General features: G+C 41.5%; 2 protein-coding genes across 2 annotated transcripts; one reads left to right on the forward strand and one right to left on the reverse strand.

Annotated features, from left to right (window-relative positions):
• Positions 1-2,162: 2,162 nt before the first annotated feature.
• Positions 2,163-13,990, reverse strand: LOC125381662. The gene is made up of 3 exons (XM_048398956.1): positions 13,874-13,990; positions 4,776-4,838; positions 2,163-4,412 (listed from the first exon to the last, which is right to left on the reverse strand). Exons 2-3 carry the CDS (start codon positions 4,825-4,827, stop codon positions 2,428-2,430), a joined length of 2,037 nt encoding a protein of 678 aa, XP_048254913.1. The 5' UTR covers positions 4,828-4,838; positions 13,874-13,990; the 3' UTR covers positions 2,163-2,427.
• Positions 13,712-15,043, forward strand: LOC125381709 (forkhead activin signal transducer 3-like). Its single transcript, XM_048399156.1, has one exon. It carries the CDS (start codon positions 13,712-13,714, stop codon positions 15,041-15,043), a length of 1,332 nt encoding a protein of 443 aa, XP_048255113.1.
• Positions 15,044-19,829: the final 4,786 nt, after the last annotated feature.

Genomic DNA, 19,829 nt, shown 5'->3' on the forward strand with positions numbered 1-19,829 from the left:
TTCGGATTTTGTTTCAGCAACCCACGCTTGTCGTAAAGGCGGCTGTGCTTGTCGTAGGCGGCGGCTGTGCTTGTCGTAAGAGTCGGTTAACGGGATCGTGGAATCAGGCTAGCTGACTTGGTTCATGCATGTCATGGTACCCCAGTTGCGTAGATGGAAGTTCATGAGTTCATGATGTGAATCGCTGGATTGTCTGGTCCAGACTCGATTATTTACAGACCGCCGTCTATTTATAGCTGTAAATTTGCTGAGGGCGGCGTTAAACAACAAACAAACGTTTTACTACCGTAATCGCTTACTCTGGTCCATCTTCCCGAGGCAAGTGACTATGAAAGTCCAGTTTCCACCCTTGTCGAACTAGGCTGGTATTATGGAGTTACATTTTGGCTGGACTAACGTGTCTATGCTTAGTCCAATCACAATCACGCAACGAAATCGAAATCCGGTTCGTAAACTATCATGAATATTTCGGTCGATTGCAGGATTTACAAAGCATGTACACCGCCAATTCGTTGCCAACAGTTATTTTCCAAAACTGTTCATGTCTTTAATCAAGGTGCTCACGTGATTTGATGCACTTCGCGGTGTAAGACCCGTTTCATCACAATTGATTATCGATCAGATCGTCTTGACTGGGCGCCGCCATAAGTGATACGAGAGGTGGAATCTGATTGGTCCATAGGAAAGGCATATGAGGGACATAATTCATAATATCCCCTGGTGGCGCTACTGTCGAGCCCAGAAATTCCAGCCTAGTTCGGCAAGGGTGGAAACTGGACTTTTATAGTCAGTTAACTCTCTTGCCTCGGGAAGATGACTCTAGTCTTGTTCTAAATTTGTTTCATCTCGTATAGATTGTCATTTTTCAAAATATAATCTTGTTTGCCTTTGATTTCATAACGTATATGTCCATCATATCTACAGTATGACCCTCGTTAAATGTACATGATCACTGTTAACTGTTTGTGCAATATCATTATCATTTTAGGAAATAAATAATGTTCCGTTAAAGTTTGAACTGCATTGTTCTATTGTGACGATGTACCCTTCTGTGAATGGCGGCAGTTGTGATATTTTAAGTCCGCTTTAAATGCGCGTCGATAGAAATATTGTTTCAATTTTAACTGTCTATTTTATAACAATTTATTCACAGCGTTTCAAAAAAGTGTCCAATGGTTTTCTACCTACAGGGGATGGTTGCAATGATGTGCCATCAGACCCCAACAGTGTGCATGGTACGTTCTATCCACACTGTATGAGCGAGTCCGGCTGTCCAGCTTAGAATGTAAGCTGCGCCTCCGCTATACCCGTAGTACTAGTACCCTCCCGGAAGTCATGTATAAGCTGTCCGGCCAACAGCAAGAGATGTGGACAGATAACTCTTCAGTATGATGTGATGCTTGTTGTTTAACGCCGCACTCAGCAATATTCCAGCTATATGACGGCGGTCTGTAAACTCTGGACCAGATAATCCAATGATTGACAACATAAACAATACACGCAATTGGGATCGATGACATACATCAACCTAGTCAGCGAGCCTGGCCACCCGATCCCGTTTGTCGCCTCTTGCGACAAGCATAGTTACCTTTTACGGCAAGCATGGGTTGCTGAAGACCAATTCTACCCCGGATCTTCACGGGTTTTCCGTATGAATTACACATGCTACCTACATAGTGATATGTAGGTAGCATGGCGCAGTTTATATGGATACCTTATTCAGATACTGACTTCCGACCATTCCCCTTAATCCCCGGGGGCATGGGGGGCCCCAGTCGTCTAAGACGCAGCGATTCGCTGTGCATAGTTGCGTCCCTTGGGCATACCAGAAACCTAAGTTCGATCCCGGTTCGCCCCGATTATGTTTCTATTTTAGCACCATACCCATGCTCGTTGGTTTAACCGAAGTGGTAAACGTCTGAGACCTACATCACTTCGGGCTTTCCTCCCACATTAAGCTGACACGCCGTTATATAACTGGAATACTGTTAAAGGGTAGACTAACATTTAGTCACCAAAATAACGTTATTTAAAAATATACAAAATGTGTCCAAATGGAGCACAGGCCAATGTTTTAATTCAGAGCTTCGGTAATCCCGACTTGTCAAATCATTTTAGTTGAATATATATTTTTAAATGTATTGTAAGGGTCTGGGAGACTACAGACGGAGCAAAAACATCTTTTAACGTCCTTTGGTAAGACACGATATGGGGGTTGAACCGCGCAAGCTCTATCCACTATCCACGGAGGTGGTCAAAACAACAACGAGACATTGCATGGTTATTATGTTTTACTACATATCCATGATACTACATGATTATTACATATTCATATACATTGTATATGAGCCTTGTAGAAGGTCGTATCACAGCGATACAAGAACTCCGATAACAGCACTGAGGATAGCACACAACAGAAGGTCAACATTACACGTCAGTACGATCGTGATTCAGCGGGGGTCCAGAAAGGAAGTGTTGGAAGTGGTTGACGACTTCGGGGTTGTACGGACTGAACGCTGGATTCGTCTGTTCACTGGCGACAGACTCCGGGACGATGGAGTCGGACAAACTCCGGGAGTCGTCCACGAAGGCGTACAAAGGAATGTTATTGCGGACGGAAACTTCACTGCTGGCGTCAGAAAACATCGCTATATCATCGAAAGCCGTCTTCAACGAATGAGGCGATGATGTGTAGTTGCTGTTGGTGTTGCAGAGGTAGGTCGCCCAGGTGGGGGTAGGTATGGGAGGGAGGGCGGAGGATCTGGGTGGGTCCGTGGGGTAGGAATCACTCGAGTCAGAGATGTGAGCTGGGATGTACATATTGGGGCGGAGGATGGAGAAGTTGCATTGGGAGTCACTGCTTCCCCTTGCTGGGGATGGAGGGTCTGGGTACTCCGTGTCCCAACGGTGGTAGGGCAAGGAAGATGGTGGTGGGTCTTGGTGACTTGTAGATGAGGGGGCCTGGTGATGCCTCACGGATGAAGGCTGGTCGAAGCTCACGGGTGGGGGTTTCTCGTGGTAGCTTGTGGGTTGGTTTCGATGGTAACTGAAAGGTCCCTGGTTATGGTCAATGGATGAAAAAGCCTGTTGGTAGCTCGCTGGTGGAGGCAGGTAGTCAGTCGATTGCGAAGATGACTTGTGACCTGGCGATGGAGACGGATGGTAGCTCGTGGATTGAGGGTGGTAGCTCGTGGATTGAGGGTGGTAGCTCGTGGATTGAGGGTGGTAGCTCGTGGATTGAGGGCGGTAGCTCGTGGATTGAGGGTGGTAGCTCGTGGATTCAGGGTTGTAGCTCGTCGATTGAGGGTGGAAGCTCATGGATGGAAGTGACTGGTTGTAATTCATGGATGAAGATGTCTGGTTGTAGTTTGCGGGGAGAGCGTGGTAGCTCGTTGGTGAAGGTTTGTGGTAGTCTTGTGGAGTCGTCATCTGAAGTTTATCCAAACCGTGTTCTGTTGGCTGTACGTGGTCAGGTTCTGTCGTCGTGTAACTTCTCTGTTCGGGATGGCTTGAAGACGCTTGACCTCGTCCGGTCGAGTCCGGAAACTTGCGAAAGTCAGAAGCAGTTGTCAGGGTGGAGAACGCATGACACTCAGAATACCGGGGATCTGGTCGGAGGAAGGATGCCGCATCTGAACCCTGATCGGAGTTGACAGTCTGGTATAACACGGCGGCGTATGGTGAGAAGGTAGATGCTGGCCGGGGAAACTTGCCCTGCAAGTAGGTGATGCTGGTCTGGTGGCCAAGGAAACTGTAAGGATGGTCGAACTTTTTATCTGGTGGCTCACTGATCAGATCGGGTTTGGTGTCTTTGCTCAAGATGCTGTCGATGCTGAAAGTAGTTGTGTGAGTCACAGATCTCTTCTCCTTCTCTGATGTTTCGTGCTGGATGACCTCATGCTTCTCGGTCTTGATCTCTGCCAGCTCTGCTGTCAGATCGATGTCAGGGATGCCAAGCTGCAAAGTCAGAGTTGGGGCCCACTGTTTCCTCTGCACGGGGTCCTTGATGGTCGCTCTCAGAAATGCTGTTGGGGGAACAAGGGAAAGGTCAACTGCCCAAAAGCAGCCCTTGATGTTTTTATTGACGCCCCTCTGGATGCGGGTGAAGCACTGGTTACTGGACAGATTGTGTCTGATCGAGTCACGCCATCCCAGATATTCGCCTTGAAAGAAGGGGAACATGGTAGCCAGGGTGTCCCGGATTCCGCCCAGGGTGAGTCTCTTGGTGCTGGAGGTGTGGATTGCCACCACCATCATACCGACGTAGGTGTAGGGAGGTTTACCATGGCGTTTGTACTTCGGATGACGTCGTACAGTTTCTGCCGCACGGGGTCGCTTCACATCCTGTTCATCATCAGCTTCTTCCAGGGGGCGCTTGAGAACTTGTGGTTTGTAGGCATTGTGTGGGATGGCTGGAGAAAATGATAGAAAGTGCGAAAGTGGTAGTAGTTAAACATTTAGCAGGCAAGAATGTTTTGGATTTTATACTGCATGAATTGTTTGGTCATGTAAGATAATAGAGAGATTGTCTGGTCCGCTAATGTTTAGGACTGACATGTCTTTTTCGTTATCGATCGAGTATGAAATGGTTTTGACCGACCAATGAAGAATCACTTTAACCATATTGGAAGCTTACTTTATTTTGATATTTATTGATTGATAAGACACCTCCACACCCAGTTAAGATGGTTCTATCCTTATGAAACGCGTACGTTTGAGTAATAACTGGTCCCAGACTGACAATATGAATGACAGCATTACACGCCCAAACTAACCTGGGTGCATATCAACTGACCGCAGGGGCTCTGGGGCGTCCGTTCTGTCCATCTTGACCAACTCTGTAAACAACAATTTTCACATGTAAAATTAATTCTTCATGCATAATTATGAAATGGCATTGCACAACGCACCATCATAAATAGAAAATATTAACTTGGTATTTGAAAAAGATTTGGTAATACCTAATGCTGTCATGTTGTCAAGATAAGTACACTCATGAGGCTGATGTGCAAAAGATAAGTGAAGTTAAGTTATAATATTTAAAATATCAAGTTAGCGATATCATATCGAAAGATTAACTGACCTAGCGCTTAGTCTGTGTAGAATACTTAGGTATAATCTTTTGAAATATATTTCATTTTTAAAAGAAAAGAAAATTTCGCACAATGCACAACTGCTGAAGGGTATCTTCGACATCTGATCTTTGAAAATAAATAGAGGTTATCACGCGAGTGTGTTTGGGGATGGTAAATATCCTGCATTAGGAATAAACATTGTATTTAGCGAGCCTTGGCGAGCTAAATACATAGTGTTTATTCCTAATACAGGATATTTACCATCCCCAAACACACAAGCGTGATAACCTCTTTATCATATAATGTCATTCTTTAATTCTGTGCTTCAAAATCGCTTTCCCTCTCTCACAAACATTACCGAAACATTGCGAGTTTTCCTGGAATGCGCGCATTAATATTTATTACGTCACAGGGTAAGTGGTGTGTCAGTCGGACAGTGACAGTAGCCAATATAGTTCCAACTGAAATCTGTTTCTTATACAGCGGCGAAGCAACATATACTCAAAACAACAATTGTTTTTAATTGCCTTTTGCGGCAATCCATCGGTCTGTCCGCTAGAGTAACTGCCCTTTGTCAAAGGGAAGCTACTCTAATCCTAGTCTATGAGACGTCACGGCCACGGTCAGACGTTGTTGACAGTCGGTCTGTCCTGTCATAACGATAAGAAATGTACTCAGATGTACACACAGCGACAAAACGAAACAAGGTAACAATTCAAACATATTTCCGTCAAATCCAACTATTTTAATTTGTGGAGAAGGTTTCAAGCCGCAGAGGTCTACAAGCACAGATATGGCTACTGATCCCGCTTCTCCAAAGTTGCCAAAACTTATAAAATGCCTTAGCTGCGTCACAGTTAGACACAGATTTTCAGTATATTAGACTGTTCTTTTGATAATGATAGCAATTATCCCTGTAGTTTATCCAGATTCCCGATGGTTAATTCTGACTCGATCGCCGAATGACGAGTGCGACGCCATGTTTGTTTATAAACAGTGAAAGTAGTCCCTACTTGACCTTTGATATTTGCATCTCTATCCGCATATGACCCCAACGGATATCGTTTTTATCCGTTGGCTTTATCCTGCCGAGAAACCTACCCATTATATGATAAATATATTTATTTTCGGCACAAATTTATATTTCAAACACGGTCATCTGGTTCCAAATTCATGTCTTTTTTATCCTAGTCATCATTGAACCAATCTATTTTTGCACATAGTTACTCATAGTCACTGCTTTTTACAACCGTCGCAGGAATGAGTGATGGTTAAATAACAGTTCTTTCAAATTTCAGTTGCATAGATGAATACAACTCGGTACTTTATTTTGCCCTCAGTTAGATATTGGAAGATGTCGACATTGTATTTCTACTTGGGGAGGAGGGTCTTCAACATTAAGTGATGTCGCTTTGAACAGTTGGATCCATGTGGCGATTCGAACACGAGTCTTCGGCGTGGCGAGCGAACGCTTTAACCGCTAGGCTACCCCGCCGCCCCAAGGAGAGCACGGATATGGTGTGACTAATCTAGAAGCATGACTGGTCCGCCACTGAAAACCGGGGTACGATTCCCGCATGTGAAACGATATGAATCCCATTTCTGGAGTCCCTTTCCGCGATATGGATGGAATATTGGAAGGGCCTAAAACCCAACTCACCCACTTCACTATACCATTATGATGACATAATTATTATCTGAAATACTGTTCACCCAATTGCCACTCTCTACAGATGTGCCATGATATATTGATGACATCTCAATATACAATATTTTGAATAAAATCATTATGATTTTTTAATCATATTATTAGAAGCGCGATATACACATGTTCAAAATGGGCATTTTCTGAATATTTTTGTACTGGGTCGCCTCCACGGCAAATGCGAAAAGTGGGCGCGGCGAGTATAGTTAAACGCCGCTTTGGGACAATATTCCAACAATATCACGGATGGGGACAATAGCTTGACGACATAATAAGGAGTGAGTGAGGGGGTATGGCTTCACGCCGCTTTTAGCAATATTCCAGCAGTATCACGACCAGGGACACCATAAATGGGCTAAACACATTGTATCCATGTGGGGAATCGAACCTGGGTCTTCGGCGTGACGAGCGAACGCTTAAACCACTAGGCTACCCCACGGCCCGATATTCCAAGGAAATATCAGTAGGTTAAAGATGTCAGTGATGTGCTGAACAGTTTGAAACGCTTTCCACAATCCGTTATCTATTAATTGTTAAAAATCGATTCCGACTAAACTGCTTGCCACAGAAAGTATATACACATGTTTAACAGTGGCTATATATGAAACAAACAAGAAATAGTTATTTCATAATGTATTTGGTACGGGCATCAAAGGCGATATTACATACACCATATCAATCAGTATACCACAACAGATTAGCCTGTAGTCCATCATTTTGGTTTCCGATTTTTACAATTATTTTTCATTAAATACGCAATCATGCGAATACCACTTTTGTAATATTTCATGTCCGAGTAAAATATCCTCATTGTTACCATGTTGTTTTGTGACGCTGACAAAGCCTTGTTGTGGAGGGTAAGAACTGATTGTCGCACAACAATGACATTATAATTCTAATTAAGAAGTTGTCCATATCTTATCCTTACCTAGTACTCCAACTTCTAAATACCGATAAGTCAACAGTCCACATGGTACATGTCAAAATAGGGAATGGCAGACATATAGTTTGTAGACACCAAAGGCTGGAGCTGCTGAAATATTGCTCGACGGGGAAACAGAGAAAGTAGGTAATGCGCAATAAGCAAGTTCAGTATTGTTCGACTTACCTTGTAGTTTGACAGATGAAGCGGTCCTTACTATTGCAATGAAGGAAACTTGCTACATGTCGAAAAATACCAACACCGTATATATTCTATCTAGGTGAGACAACGGGGGGCGAGTCTATGAAAATAAAAAGGGGTACAATATATCCTATCCAGAAGTTCTATAATCAGTAACATAAAGACAAACTGTTTTAACAATTAAGGAAAACAGATGACGTGTTCCTATACGGATGTTAGCTTACTAAAATACGTTATGTGTACAAAATAAAGTTATGAATTCATATTTGCGGATCCCTCTACCCATATCTTTTTCAAGTGGACTAGTCTTCATAGCAGAAATTAGAAAATTGAATGACCCAATCAAGGAAACGGTCAATGCGAGGGCCGAGGGGTTGACGTGAGAGGGGTAGATCACGTGACTTGAGACGGATCCTCATCCTCATGAAACACTGATCGTGTTTATACACCAATCAGTGACGTCGGGTTATTGGCGCTCTCTAAGCCAAATAAACAAATTTCAAACAGTTTTCAAAACACATCCATTATCGAAAAAGGAAGTTGTACTTAGAATTAACTATGTGTACAATCAAACTTCATTTTCACGTAAATGCGGGTTTTTTCATAACATAAAAAGGAAAACGGGGTTGTTTTGTTTGTGTGTTTTTAAAAAAAAAAAGAATGTAACGTTTTAGTAAAATAATGACTATCTGACGCTTATATCACCCGACACGGATGCGATTTTATCTTTTGAAACATTATAAATGTGAAACTATTAAACGACTAGATGGGTGGAGGGATGGATGGATGTGTATTCTTTAGACGCACGCTCATAAATACAAGACAAACATAATTATATGTAAGTTAACTATGCACTTTTATGTCAGTGTGTATTAGTGTTTGTGGTATCTTGAGTTCTAATGGTAATATTGAGTAGTATACTTTAATGTTTACACCTGTGAAAAAGTTAAACACCACTCTTCCTTTTGACATACTCGCGCATATGTTGGTAATATATACATATGTCACTGACCTTATTTTGATATGTCTAAGATACCACGATTCTAAGATACCTTACTAAAGTGTGTATGTCCCTCCGGATGATGACAAGTACTCTGTCATAGAGTGAGTGAGTGAGTTGGGTTTTACGCCGCTTTTAACAGTATTCCAGTTATATCACGGCGTGTCAGCTTAATGTGGGAGGAAAGCCCGAACTGATGCAGGTCTCAGACGTTTACCACTTCGGTGAAACCCACGAGCACGGTTACGGTGCTGACAAACCTAGAAACATAATCGGGGCGAACCAGCACTCGAACCCACTATCATAGGTTTCTGGCGTGCCCAAGGGACGCAACTCTGCACAGCGAAAATGATGCCAAGAAGCAAAGGAAGATTGACAGAGCAGTCAATTATCAAATTATCCAGTAATCGATTTGTTTTGAGTGACTATGGCTTTACGCCGCTTTTAGGAGTATTCCAGCAATATCACGGCAGGGGACACACATTGTACCCATGTCGGGAATCGAACCTGGGTCTTCGCCGTGACGAGCGAACGCTTTACCTACTAGGCTGGCTACCCGCCCGCCACCACAAAAATATGAAAATGGATTTGTAAACAAGAGAATCGCCTATGTTAATACAGCTCCATTTCACATGATACATGATACAATTAATACATCAGTGAAGGTTAAATGTAACGAATGAATTATACATGTAAAGCTAGATGTGTATATATAATAAATATATTTGCAGTTTATATTAATCAATTCATTTACTTATGTGAAAATCTGCCAGTTTTTAATATGACCTTCCTTACTCAAATACGAATTTCAGCATTGCACTGTTTGTAGAGAGTAACCATCTTGGTAGAAATACATTTCATTTGTACATTTGTACAAGTACATTTCATTTGGTACTTTGTACACACATCTTCGGTATGATGTCCACAGTAACAAATAATCGATTTCGCTTTGTAAATAAAAAAACCCAAATGCGTTTCGCCAGAAAATATATACAGGATATATATTGTCCAAGTGTGAAATCCATTGGTATTGTAATTATTCTTAGGAGTGATTAAGTTGGTTGGTTGGTTGTTTTACGCCGCATTCAGCAATATTCCAGCTATATAGGAGTGATTAAGACACGCATTGTCAAAGGTCCATGTATTTTTTCTTACATTTCATACATTTGCTTTGTTTTTTTGTGTGTTTTTTCGTGTGTGTGTTTTGTTTTTTGTTGTTTGTTTGTTGTTGTTGTTTTTTTGGGGGGGGGGTGTTGTTGTTGTTGTTGTTTAATGATGAAATTCAAAATAAAGGCTTCCGTAATCTTTATATGAAAGTTTGGGGCGTTTCTTTTTTCTGGAGTTTAAGCAACAAAATTCACATTACCAAACCATACTGAATTTGAGGCGTAAGTCAAATATTTTACTGCATAGAAACGGAACCAATCATGTTTCAACAGTCTACACGCGCTTCCCTCCCCTACCCCTTCTTCCTGCGCTACCGACAGATCAAAGTCAGGAAGCATACCGCCAGTAACGTGTGTTGTGTTTACCGTTAGGGTATTACCCCCCTTCCTACTGCAGGTGCCCCTTATCGCCTGCCGAACTGTTAGCGCCTCGCTGTAGGCGCGTTACGTCACAAGACGGACCAGGCGTCAGCTTGGGCAATCACTTGCCCCATCCCAGACGAAACGGCTGCCTTCACTACCGGTAATGTATATTGGCACCGGGTAGGGGGAACTAGTCTAATACTTCAATAAGTTTTGGTACTTTTTCAGGAATAGTTTTATTCTTAACCTTGCTGTTATTTTCACAAAGGGTCAACCTGAGTTTGAAATCAGTTTAGATGGTAGCAACCTTCAGTCTTAAAATTACATAAAATGCTCATATTTCTACTTATACAATTACAATACTCTAAAAATTAAAATGCACCACATAGACTATCAAACAAATACCTTCAAGTGTTTGACTCTCCTCAGATCGTTCAAAATTCTTACCCCCAATCACATATTTTTGCACTCAATTATAAAAATTAATAAACAACTTGATGAATAATGAGCAGAAGAGAGCCAACGCATAAATACGGTATCCGCTGCTGTCACTTACGAATAAATATGTAAATAAAATATCAGGTAGAAACTACTGTCAGCGCTAACAAATAAACTTGGCGTCGCCTTTGTCTATCAGCGATCGAGTCAGAATTAACCATCGGGGATCTGGAATAATAAATTACAGAAAAATAAAGAAGTCATTCTTGTTTTATAATATAAGTTTCACAAGCGCGGAAAATACTAACAAGTTAGACACAATTTATGGATAACAACTTCTTTAATACTGTAAAAAGCCTCGTTTCGATCTTGCTTGACAATGGTATAAGGATCTATACCGAAACGTCGCTTTTCACAGTATTAAGTTGTTATCCATAAATTGTGTCTACTTATCCGCCAGCTTCAAGTAATGCTTATCAAACCATTAAAAATAATAACAAGCTTCAAAACATTCTTATTAAGTATTTAAAGGGCACGTGTTTAATCTCCAGCTAACCGATTTCTTACAGGATTTACACTCTCTGACAGTGGCATTAGACGCGACACATTAAACTTGCACATTGAAAATCTTGGTTTAAACATATTTATTTTCACAAAAGTATGAAAATGGATTGGTAAACAAGCGAAGCGCTTATGTTAATACCGCTCCATTACACATAGGACATATTACAATGAATACATCAATGAAGGTTAGATGTAACAAATAAATTGTCGTGCCAAGCTAGATGTGAATATATAATGAATCTATTTGCAGTTTATTTTAAACAATCATTAAACTGAAAATCTGCCAGTTTTTAATATAAAGTGTTGAATAGATTCTAATATTAGCATTTGCTCTTCCTTACTCAAATCCGAATTTCCGCATTTCGAAATCATTTCCTATTACTATCACTATCATCGACAATACTACTTATTACCCACTGTCTGGACGGAGGACAATTGGCTCATCCGAATGAAGTCTGCAGCACGATGGTGAGTCCATTTTGGAAAAAGGGGGGTTTGAATAGAAATAAATTTTTAACTTTATTATTATACTGCATCCTAATATCAAATTATGTGGTTACACGTTACGTTATTTAAATCGTTCACACATTTATTCTTGGCTAAGTCATTTACTGTAAAATGCCCCGTTCAAAATCGACAATAATTCAAAAGACCCGATTACTACCCCTGTGGTATTGTAATAGAATCGCCCATTCACAATTTCACACCTACATCGCTTATAACGGTCCATGTGGAACTTTCGCGACATCAGTCCACCAGTCTGCTAGAGACAAGCATTGTATTTTTGAGATCGCGAACCTTTTCGATACCACAGCCTGAACAGCATACAAGGTAAGAGCATCCTTTCAATGTCATGTTTGCCCTATGTCATAAATGTCAGTTGCACCCGTATGTAAACCTATATACACGATGTCTATCAGTTCTTAATTTACCATAAGCTTTAAAACATAGTATATAAAAAATATTTTTAAAAATACAATATTGTGAAGGGCATGCATATAGTATTAAATAAAGAGGCCCATGTTACAAGTTCCAATACACATACTTGCTTGATTACCTGACATCTGAACTTACTTGCGATACATTGCGTAATTACCTTACTGTTTTAGAAAAATAATGTATATTTCAATATAAAATTAAACTCATCTTGAACATTGAAAAAATTCTACATTTTGCTTCATTGATATTTAAACCTTTATTTTATTTTTTCTAACATAACGTGAAGATAGCCTGAATTTATCTTAATATTTTCTTAAAAGAAGTGGAATTAAATACATAAAAGTATTCAAATAAAGTACATTTTGCTGTCGTTGATATCTGAGATCTGACCTCCTTACTGGAGCCTGAAAAAATATTTAAGTGTTCTTTGTAATTTAAATCTTCGTTCAACATTCACGCGTTTTCGTATGGGACTGAGTGATATTAGAGTAAATACCGGAAGAAGACAAAATACGTTAAAATCTATGCGTTTGTGTCCATTATGTGATATGGGTGTTGAGGACGAATTTCATGTACCTTTTATCTGTGAGTTTTACCAAAAACGTTTTATACCCGCTAAATACCTTAAACAGCAATGTACCACATCCCTTCTATCACTTATGTCTAATCAATCATTTGATGTAATCTACAGCCTAGCTCAATTTCTCCTTCAAGCACCCAATATTCGTCAAGAACTAGTAAATACAAATGTCTCCTAGAATGCACATATGTTGAAAGTATGTATACATTGTAAGTGTTTGTATATAGGCCGGATGCCTTTCATACAATGTCTTGTCTTGTATACAATTATCAGTATCCAAATGTTATAATAAGAGATTTTAAAGGATATCACCTTAGTTCTGAATAAATCAAATCATTCCATGTAGACCCCTGTATATTATATTATATAGTATAGTATTACAATAATCAAGACGTACTTCATGGCAGTCAAATACTGATGACATTGTTTCCGCATTAAGAAAGAATAAAAACAATCATATTCCAAGTTTGAAAGTTTGATTCGGGGCGGTGAGGGTGCCTTGTAGGGATTTCACTCAATCTGGTGTAAAACAACATTCACTCACTGGGATTGGACACTCTTATATATGGCAATGGAACATGGCCTGAAGTGAGTTTAAATATCTCTGTATTTAAGAAAAATACTTAGAATGTGTCGGTCGTTTATGAGTACGACTAATATATAAAATAATATATATTAGAAGTATTCTCGCCAACTTCGTCATAACAACAGCAATTTAAGCATTAATAATTGAGAGTGTATGTTTGTCTTTTTCCAGAATGGACATCCCCAGTGATCGAACGTGTCAGTCAACCAAGCGACGCCGTGAAGAGACAACGGACGACGACGTTCTGGCCTCGAAGCGTCCCGGTGCGGCCATACCTGCCTTCAAACGTCGTCACGTCAAGTACCAGCGTTACGGCAAGCCCCCGTACACTTACCTCGGCATGATGGTAGCAGCCATCCAATCCACCACGGACAAGCGACTGACTCTAGTGGGGATCCAGGACGCGCTTCAGACGATGTTCCCCTTCTTCCAGGGCCAATACAAGGGATGGAAGGACTCAGTCCGACACAACCTCTCTCACAATCCCTGCTTCATCAAGTCCAGTCGAGCACAGACCAAGAAGAAGAGTTCCAATGGTTGTTTCTGGACAGTTGACCTATCGCTTGTGCCTGCTGACTCTTTAAAGAGATCTCGTGTGCCTTACGAAATGGAGGGTATGTGGGCAACTACCGTCACGAAACAGCTTAACATCCCTGACATCATTCTTCCCCCTCCGCGCTCCCCTCCAAAGAAAGTATTCCGAGCACGTTCTAGAAAGCAGACGACAGCAGATTCGGTAGATACACGAGACGAGACAACGCGAGATCCCGGTGCTGCTCTACACGCACCGTCGCCTAGTCTGACCTACACGGAGGCCCAATACACGCGATTCCTGAGGGAACAGACACCAGAAGGGGTCCGTGTTCCGCTGAGCCACTACCCGCCATTTGCATCCCTCCTCTACCACACCACGACGTCCTCAGACATCACATCGGCGGCGGACAACCTCAGGAACCTGTGTCCTTCACCTCGATACGGGACGCCGTTTGAAGACGAGAGAACAAGCGTCCCAGCCACCCCGCACCATCTATTCAGCTACGCGACATTGATTGACGAATTGGTCTCAACGTCTGCAGTAGTTGAACACTTCCCCATTCGTGTCCCCGAAAGCCCGTCTCCCGACACAGCTCCCGACAGCGCAGATCCATTTATGCACTACCTAGCTGACCTGACGACTGTACCGGACTCGTTTTACTTCACCAGCCAGCAGACGACAACCGGTTGTTCAAATAGCCTGTCGGATTCGACCTACGTTCCCATTAAGTACGAACCGGTGTCTGCTACTACCCCGAAGACAAGTGAGGGCATCCCGCTGTACGCTGGAGATCTCCAGCTCCCCACGCTCGCTCCCCCAGCCCCTCCGTCCGACTGTTCCACCATCAGCTTTATGTCGGAAACGAGTCAGATGTCCACCGCGAGTTATGGAACTCTTGAAACAGACTTCTCCACCGTGTCGTTCCAGAACATCAAGGATGAGCCAAGTGTACAGGACATCTTCTCTTGACTCTCCTAAAATGGAAAGATAGATTAAAAGCAGGACCTACTGGCAACGTTTATTTGGACTGATTGCAAATGTGCGCTCCATGCTTGTGTGTTTCCGCAGTGCTGGTGTTTATTTTGAATATAAAACATGAATATATTTGAATGTCTTTATTGTGTCTTCACTCTCGACAAAACAATTGAACAACAATGCTCTATAGTTCATCTGAATTAATATTTTCGTGTGTGTTTGTTTGTTTAACTGCTAATGATGGCGTTCTGTAAATAATCGAATCTGGATCAGTCAATCCAGTGTTTGATATGATGAGCATCGATCCACGCAACTGGGATACGATGACACACTTCAACCAAGTCAGTGAGCCTGACCACCCGATCCCGTTAGTCGCCTCTATCGACAAACATAGTCGCCTTTTACGGCAAGCATGGATTGATTAACATTGGAGTAACATTCTCTGCAGTTATTGCTCTGAAAACCAAGCTGTAGTGATGTAGTAACGAAAGATCGACAGAAACGTACATTATTCCGCATACCAAATATTTTCTGCTTTTCAAATTTCGAATAAGGTCAACATTCATTATTTCAATATGGCGGCCATGGGACAAACCTTCATAGACCTTCAGAGGTACGAGTTCACTAGGGTCAGAAAGGGTGACAACGCGCCGCACAATAAGCTTATTTCAGGTGAATCATATAAGGTAACAGGTTTACACGTATATTGAGAATTACTGCCAGGAAATTTCATTTTGAACTGACCGTGTAAGCAGGTTTCAAACGTTAAAATGCCCGTTTGTTCAGAAAAATATTTATAAAACGTAATAGGTGAGGTGAAATGGGGTTTAACGTCGCATCCAAGATTATTGCACTTATATAGCGACGTGCATGCACGTGTATGTGTGTGTGTGTGGCTGCTTGTACTAGTCCGGACTGATGCCGATTTATAGTGCTAGCACACTGAGATACCATGCCGCAGTTTAACATGAATACCCCACTCAGACACAGTATACTGACTCCGAGCCGACCAGTCCTAGCCAGACAGGGTAACAACAAGTACCATCTTTTAACGTCTTTTGGTATGAGGCGGCTGGGGATCGAACCCCGGACCTTCCGCTCTCCGGGCGGACGCTCTACCATTAGACCACGAGGCGGTCCTATAAAACGTAATAAGAATATTGAGTGAAAAAACAGATACTTAGAAGAAGTATTCAAACGCAATGAAATGCGTGAAATATTTTCGGGCTTCAAATCCCATTTAGGGGGCACGGGTGTCCCACTCGTCCAAGGAGCCGCGATTCCCTTGGGCACGCCAGAAACCTATGATTGAGAGTCCGAATTCCGGTTCGCCCCGATTATGTTTCTTGGTTTGTCAGCACCATACCCGTGCTCGTGGGTTTCACCAAAGTGGTAAACGTCTGCATCACTTCGGGCTTTCCTCCCACATTAAGCTGATACGCCGCGATATAACTGGAAAAGTGTTAAAAGCGGCGTTAAACCCAACTCACTCACTCAACAGTTATAGCGTAGAGGTGAGGTGGAATGGGGTTTAATGTCGCGTTCAGGATTATTGCACTTATATAGCGACGTGCATGCGAGTGGTTGCTGTTTATACTTGTCAAGACTAATGCCGGTGGTATAGTGCTAGCTCACTGAGATTATGGAGCCTGGATACCTAAATCAGACACTGACTCCGAAACGACCAGTCCTCGTTTATCATCATCTTCTTAATGCTGAGTGTCATGGAGGGTAACAACAAGTACCATCTTTTAACCTTTTTTTGCATGAAGCGGCCGGGAATTGAACTGCCGACCTTCCTATCTCTGGGCAGACGCTGCATCAACTAGACCACAGAAGCGGTTTTTATATCGTAGAGATTATTTAAATGATGCATAAATTATTTGCACGAAACGTCCTAGCTAATTTACGGACCCATGCAAAAAAAAACACTGTGAAATACTCAAAGGGTAATTCTCCATTGTTCAAGTTTACACACGACTCAAAACACGTTTCGGTGCTCCACTTACCGCATCGTTTTAAACGAGGAAACAAACAAAGTTCATTTCCGTTCTTTAATTTGAAATGTTTCGAATTGCTTTAAATTGAACCCCAATAAAATCTGATAACACAGAACGACATGTAAGACTACGACTGATGGCAAATACCCAGGCGCACGTATAACCAACATACACTCTTCAAAAAAAGAAACGCACAGGTAGTATGTAGTTCATTGAACCTGACTACACAAAAAATCCGGTATATAAATTAGATATATGTTATTGGAAAATGTTGGTGGCCTGATATTCGACAAACGGTGCGTCATTTCGCAGCCATTGTCGATTTGCAATGCCTTAAACGGCATTGTTTTTGCAATTCTTCAAAATTGTCATGGAGGAAAAACAGTAAAGCAAAATGCACGTCATTTCGCAGCCATTGTCGATTTGCAATGTCTTAAACGGCATTGTTTTCACACTTCTTCAGAATTGTCATGGAGGAAAAACAGTAAAGCAAAATGCACGTGCAAGTTATGGCATTCGTAACTCGTGACAGTGGCTATAAAAAGGCAAGCATAAGCCAATAATTTGTCATTCAATTGACAACATTGTTCAAGTTCGAAAATGTCGAGACCCAGCCTTCCGATTGGACCTTCGCCCAAGGACGTATCCAAAGAGGGGAATCGCAGTCTTCCGTTGCACACCACTTCAAGGTCCACCATTTGCGGTCTTTGGGACCGATACACGCAGGTCATTTCCACTGCAGAGAGTTACCACCCCTGCACAGGTTCACCACATTCGACTGTTCCACCTACGTCATCGCAATGCCACAGCTACGGAGACTGCAGGATGCATCTCTAGTTTGAGGAGAATATCGGACCAGACTGTCAGGAACCATCTTCGGGAGGCTGGAATCCGACCCAGAAGACCAGTTATCGTCCCTGTTTTGCAACAGATCCATCAACAGCGACGTTGCGTTGGTGCCATACCTTACAGCCTTGGAATTTGAGAAACTGGAGATGTGGTTTTGTGGCAGATAACGTCAGAACACGCCGCAGACACTCCCACAACTGGCCAACGCGTTACAAGCAGAATGGCGCAGAATTCCGCAGGACAGAATTCGTACACTTATCCAGTCAGTGCCGAGGAGAGGCAGAGCCGTGATTGCTGCCCGGGGCGGTCACACGAGATAGTGAGTTCTGCGCAACCTTGTGGCCTAATGTGACATGACAATGAACAGTTTTCAATGCCTTTGTACAACGGCAACATGTGACTATCGAGATCCAAAATTTCATATTTTATCTATGATATGAAATTAAATATATCGACTTTAATAGGTACAATAAATTTACTAAAAAGCTACCTGTGCGTTTCCTTTTTTGAAGAGTGTAGGTGAAATGCTGTGGGCCATAATTGATATCGACATCTAAGGGAGACTATTATTACACATTGTTCGATATAAATAATTTAATTTTCAACAAAAGCTTTATCTAAATAAAAATATTGAGTTACACCAATGTGTTCTCATTCGACCGAACAAAGCTAATTAGCAACCCATGCTTGCCGTAAAAGGCGACTATGCATGTCGTAAAAGGCGACAATGACGGGATTGGGTGGTCAGGCTTGCTGAATTGGTTGATGCATGTCATCGCATCACACATTGCGTAGATCGATGCTCGTCATGTCAATCACTGGATTGTCTGGTTCAGAATCGATTATTTACAAAAAAACATAGCTGGAATATTGCTGAGTATTCAATATATGGAATACCGCGGCGTTGGTTTTACTAAATTGTGCATTTTTTGTCAGAGATATCTGAATTGGTCATAAACATTGCTGTTATACAGAAAGTTAACTAACACGCAGAGAGGTACACTTTCAACATCACCTCTACAGCAAAAGGAAGATTGGTTGATTTCCAAAAGTAGCAATATTGTCACATGCTTTCATCATGAATTAAGTTTATAAATGTATTTGTTTTGACATAATTATTATTTTAACGTCTATAAAACATACATACAAGTTTGCATGATATCAATTTATATTTAACGTAAAGAAAATTAGAAATCATTACCACATACATCTTAATTGGTGAGAATTAATCTATTAAAGAGATACCTTGAATATAATCAATACCAAAGCGCAGACCAGGGTGAATACGTCACAAATTTTATAATGTACAAATTTCTAAAGTGTATTGCTTTTTAAATATATATACGTGCAGTGAGATTATATTGAAAATTAAAAACATGAAACTCCACTTACACCTTGTTCTATGAACTTTTTGACCATCCCTCGTATATATTCAGGGTATGAAACTCCCAATAATTTCAGCCAGACCACAGGACTGGCTAGCCGAAATACTTGCCAGCCCTGACCAAAACCTGCCTGCCCACTATAATCATATGTTTTTCAGAATAAGCTAACGGGGTTTCTTTTTGGTTACATTTTATCATTCATCTTTACATGTGAATTAATGATTATCATCGGGAAATATTTAGAATATTGTCACATATGAAATATAACCCGACCGTCGGGCAGGGGGATTTGAAAATCTGGCAGCCCGAGTTGAAATCAACCCGTCTCGGACGGTCGGGCAGGCAGGTATTTCGAACACTGATAGATTACTTTAATATATATTACTTTAAAGCAAATTGAACCTTGAACTAATGACATAACAAATGGGAAGCAGCATCAACATGAAAAAAACCGTGTTTCTATAATTTATATATCTTATTGATAGTGTGGAAACACAGAAGTGAAAATTCTTTTCATGAAAACATAAGAATCGGGACTAATCCATT

Source organism: Haliotis rufescens, unplaced genomic scaffold (genome assembly GCF_023055435.1).
Source record: "Haliotis rufescens isolate VD_foot unplaced genomic scaffold, xgHalRufe1.0.p SCAF_19, whole genome shotgun sequence".
NCBI lineage: Eukaryota > Metazoa > Mollusca > Gastropoda > Lepetellida > Haliotidae > Haliotis > Haliotis rufescens.

Excerpts from the sequence above, each read along its gene's own strand:
- LOC125381662 (XM_048398956.1), bottom strand. The coding sequence starts at position 4,827 with ATGGACAGAACGGACGCCCCAGAGCCCCTGCGGTCAGTTGATATGCAC. Across the intron at positions 4,413-4,775 it reads GTCAGTTGATATGCACCCAG|CCATCCCACACAATGCCTAC; the intron begins GTTAGTTTGGGC and ends CATTTTCTCCAG.
- LOC125381709 (XM_048399156.1), top strand. The coding sequence starts at position 13,712 with ATGGACATCCCCAGTGATCGAACGTGTCAGTCAACCAAGCGACGCCGT.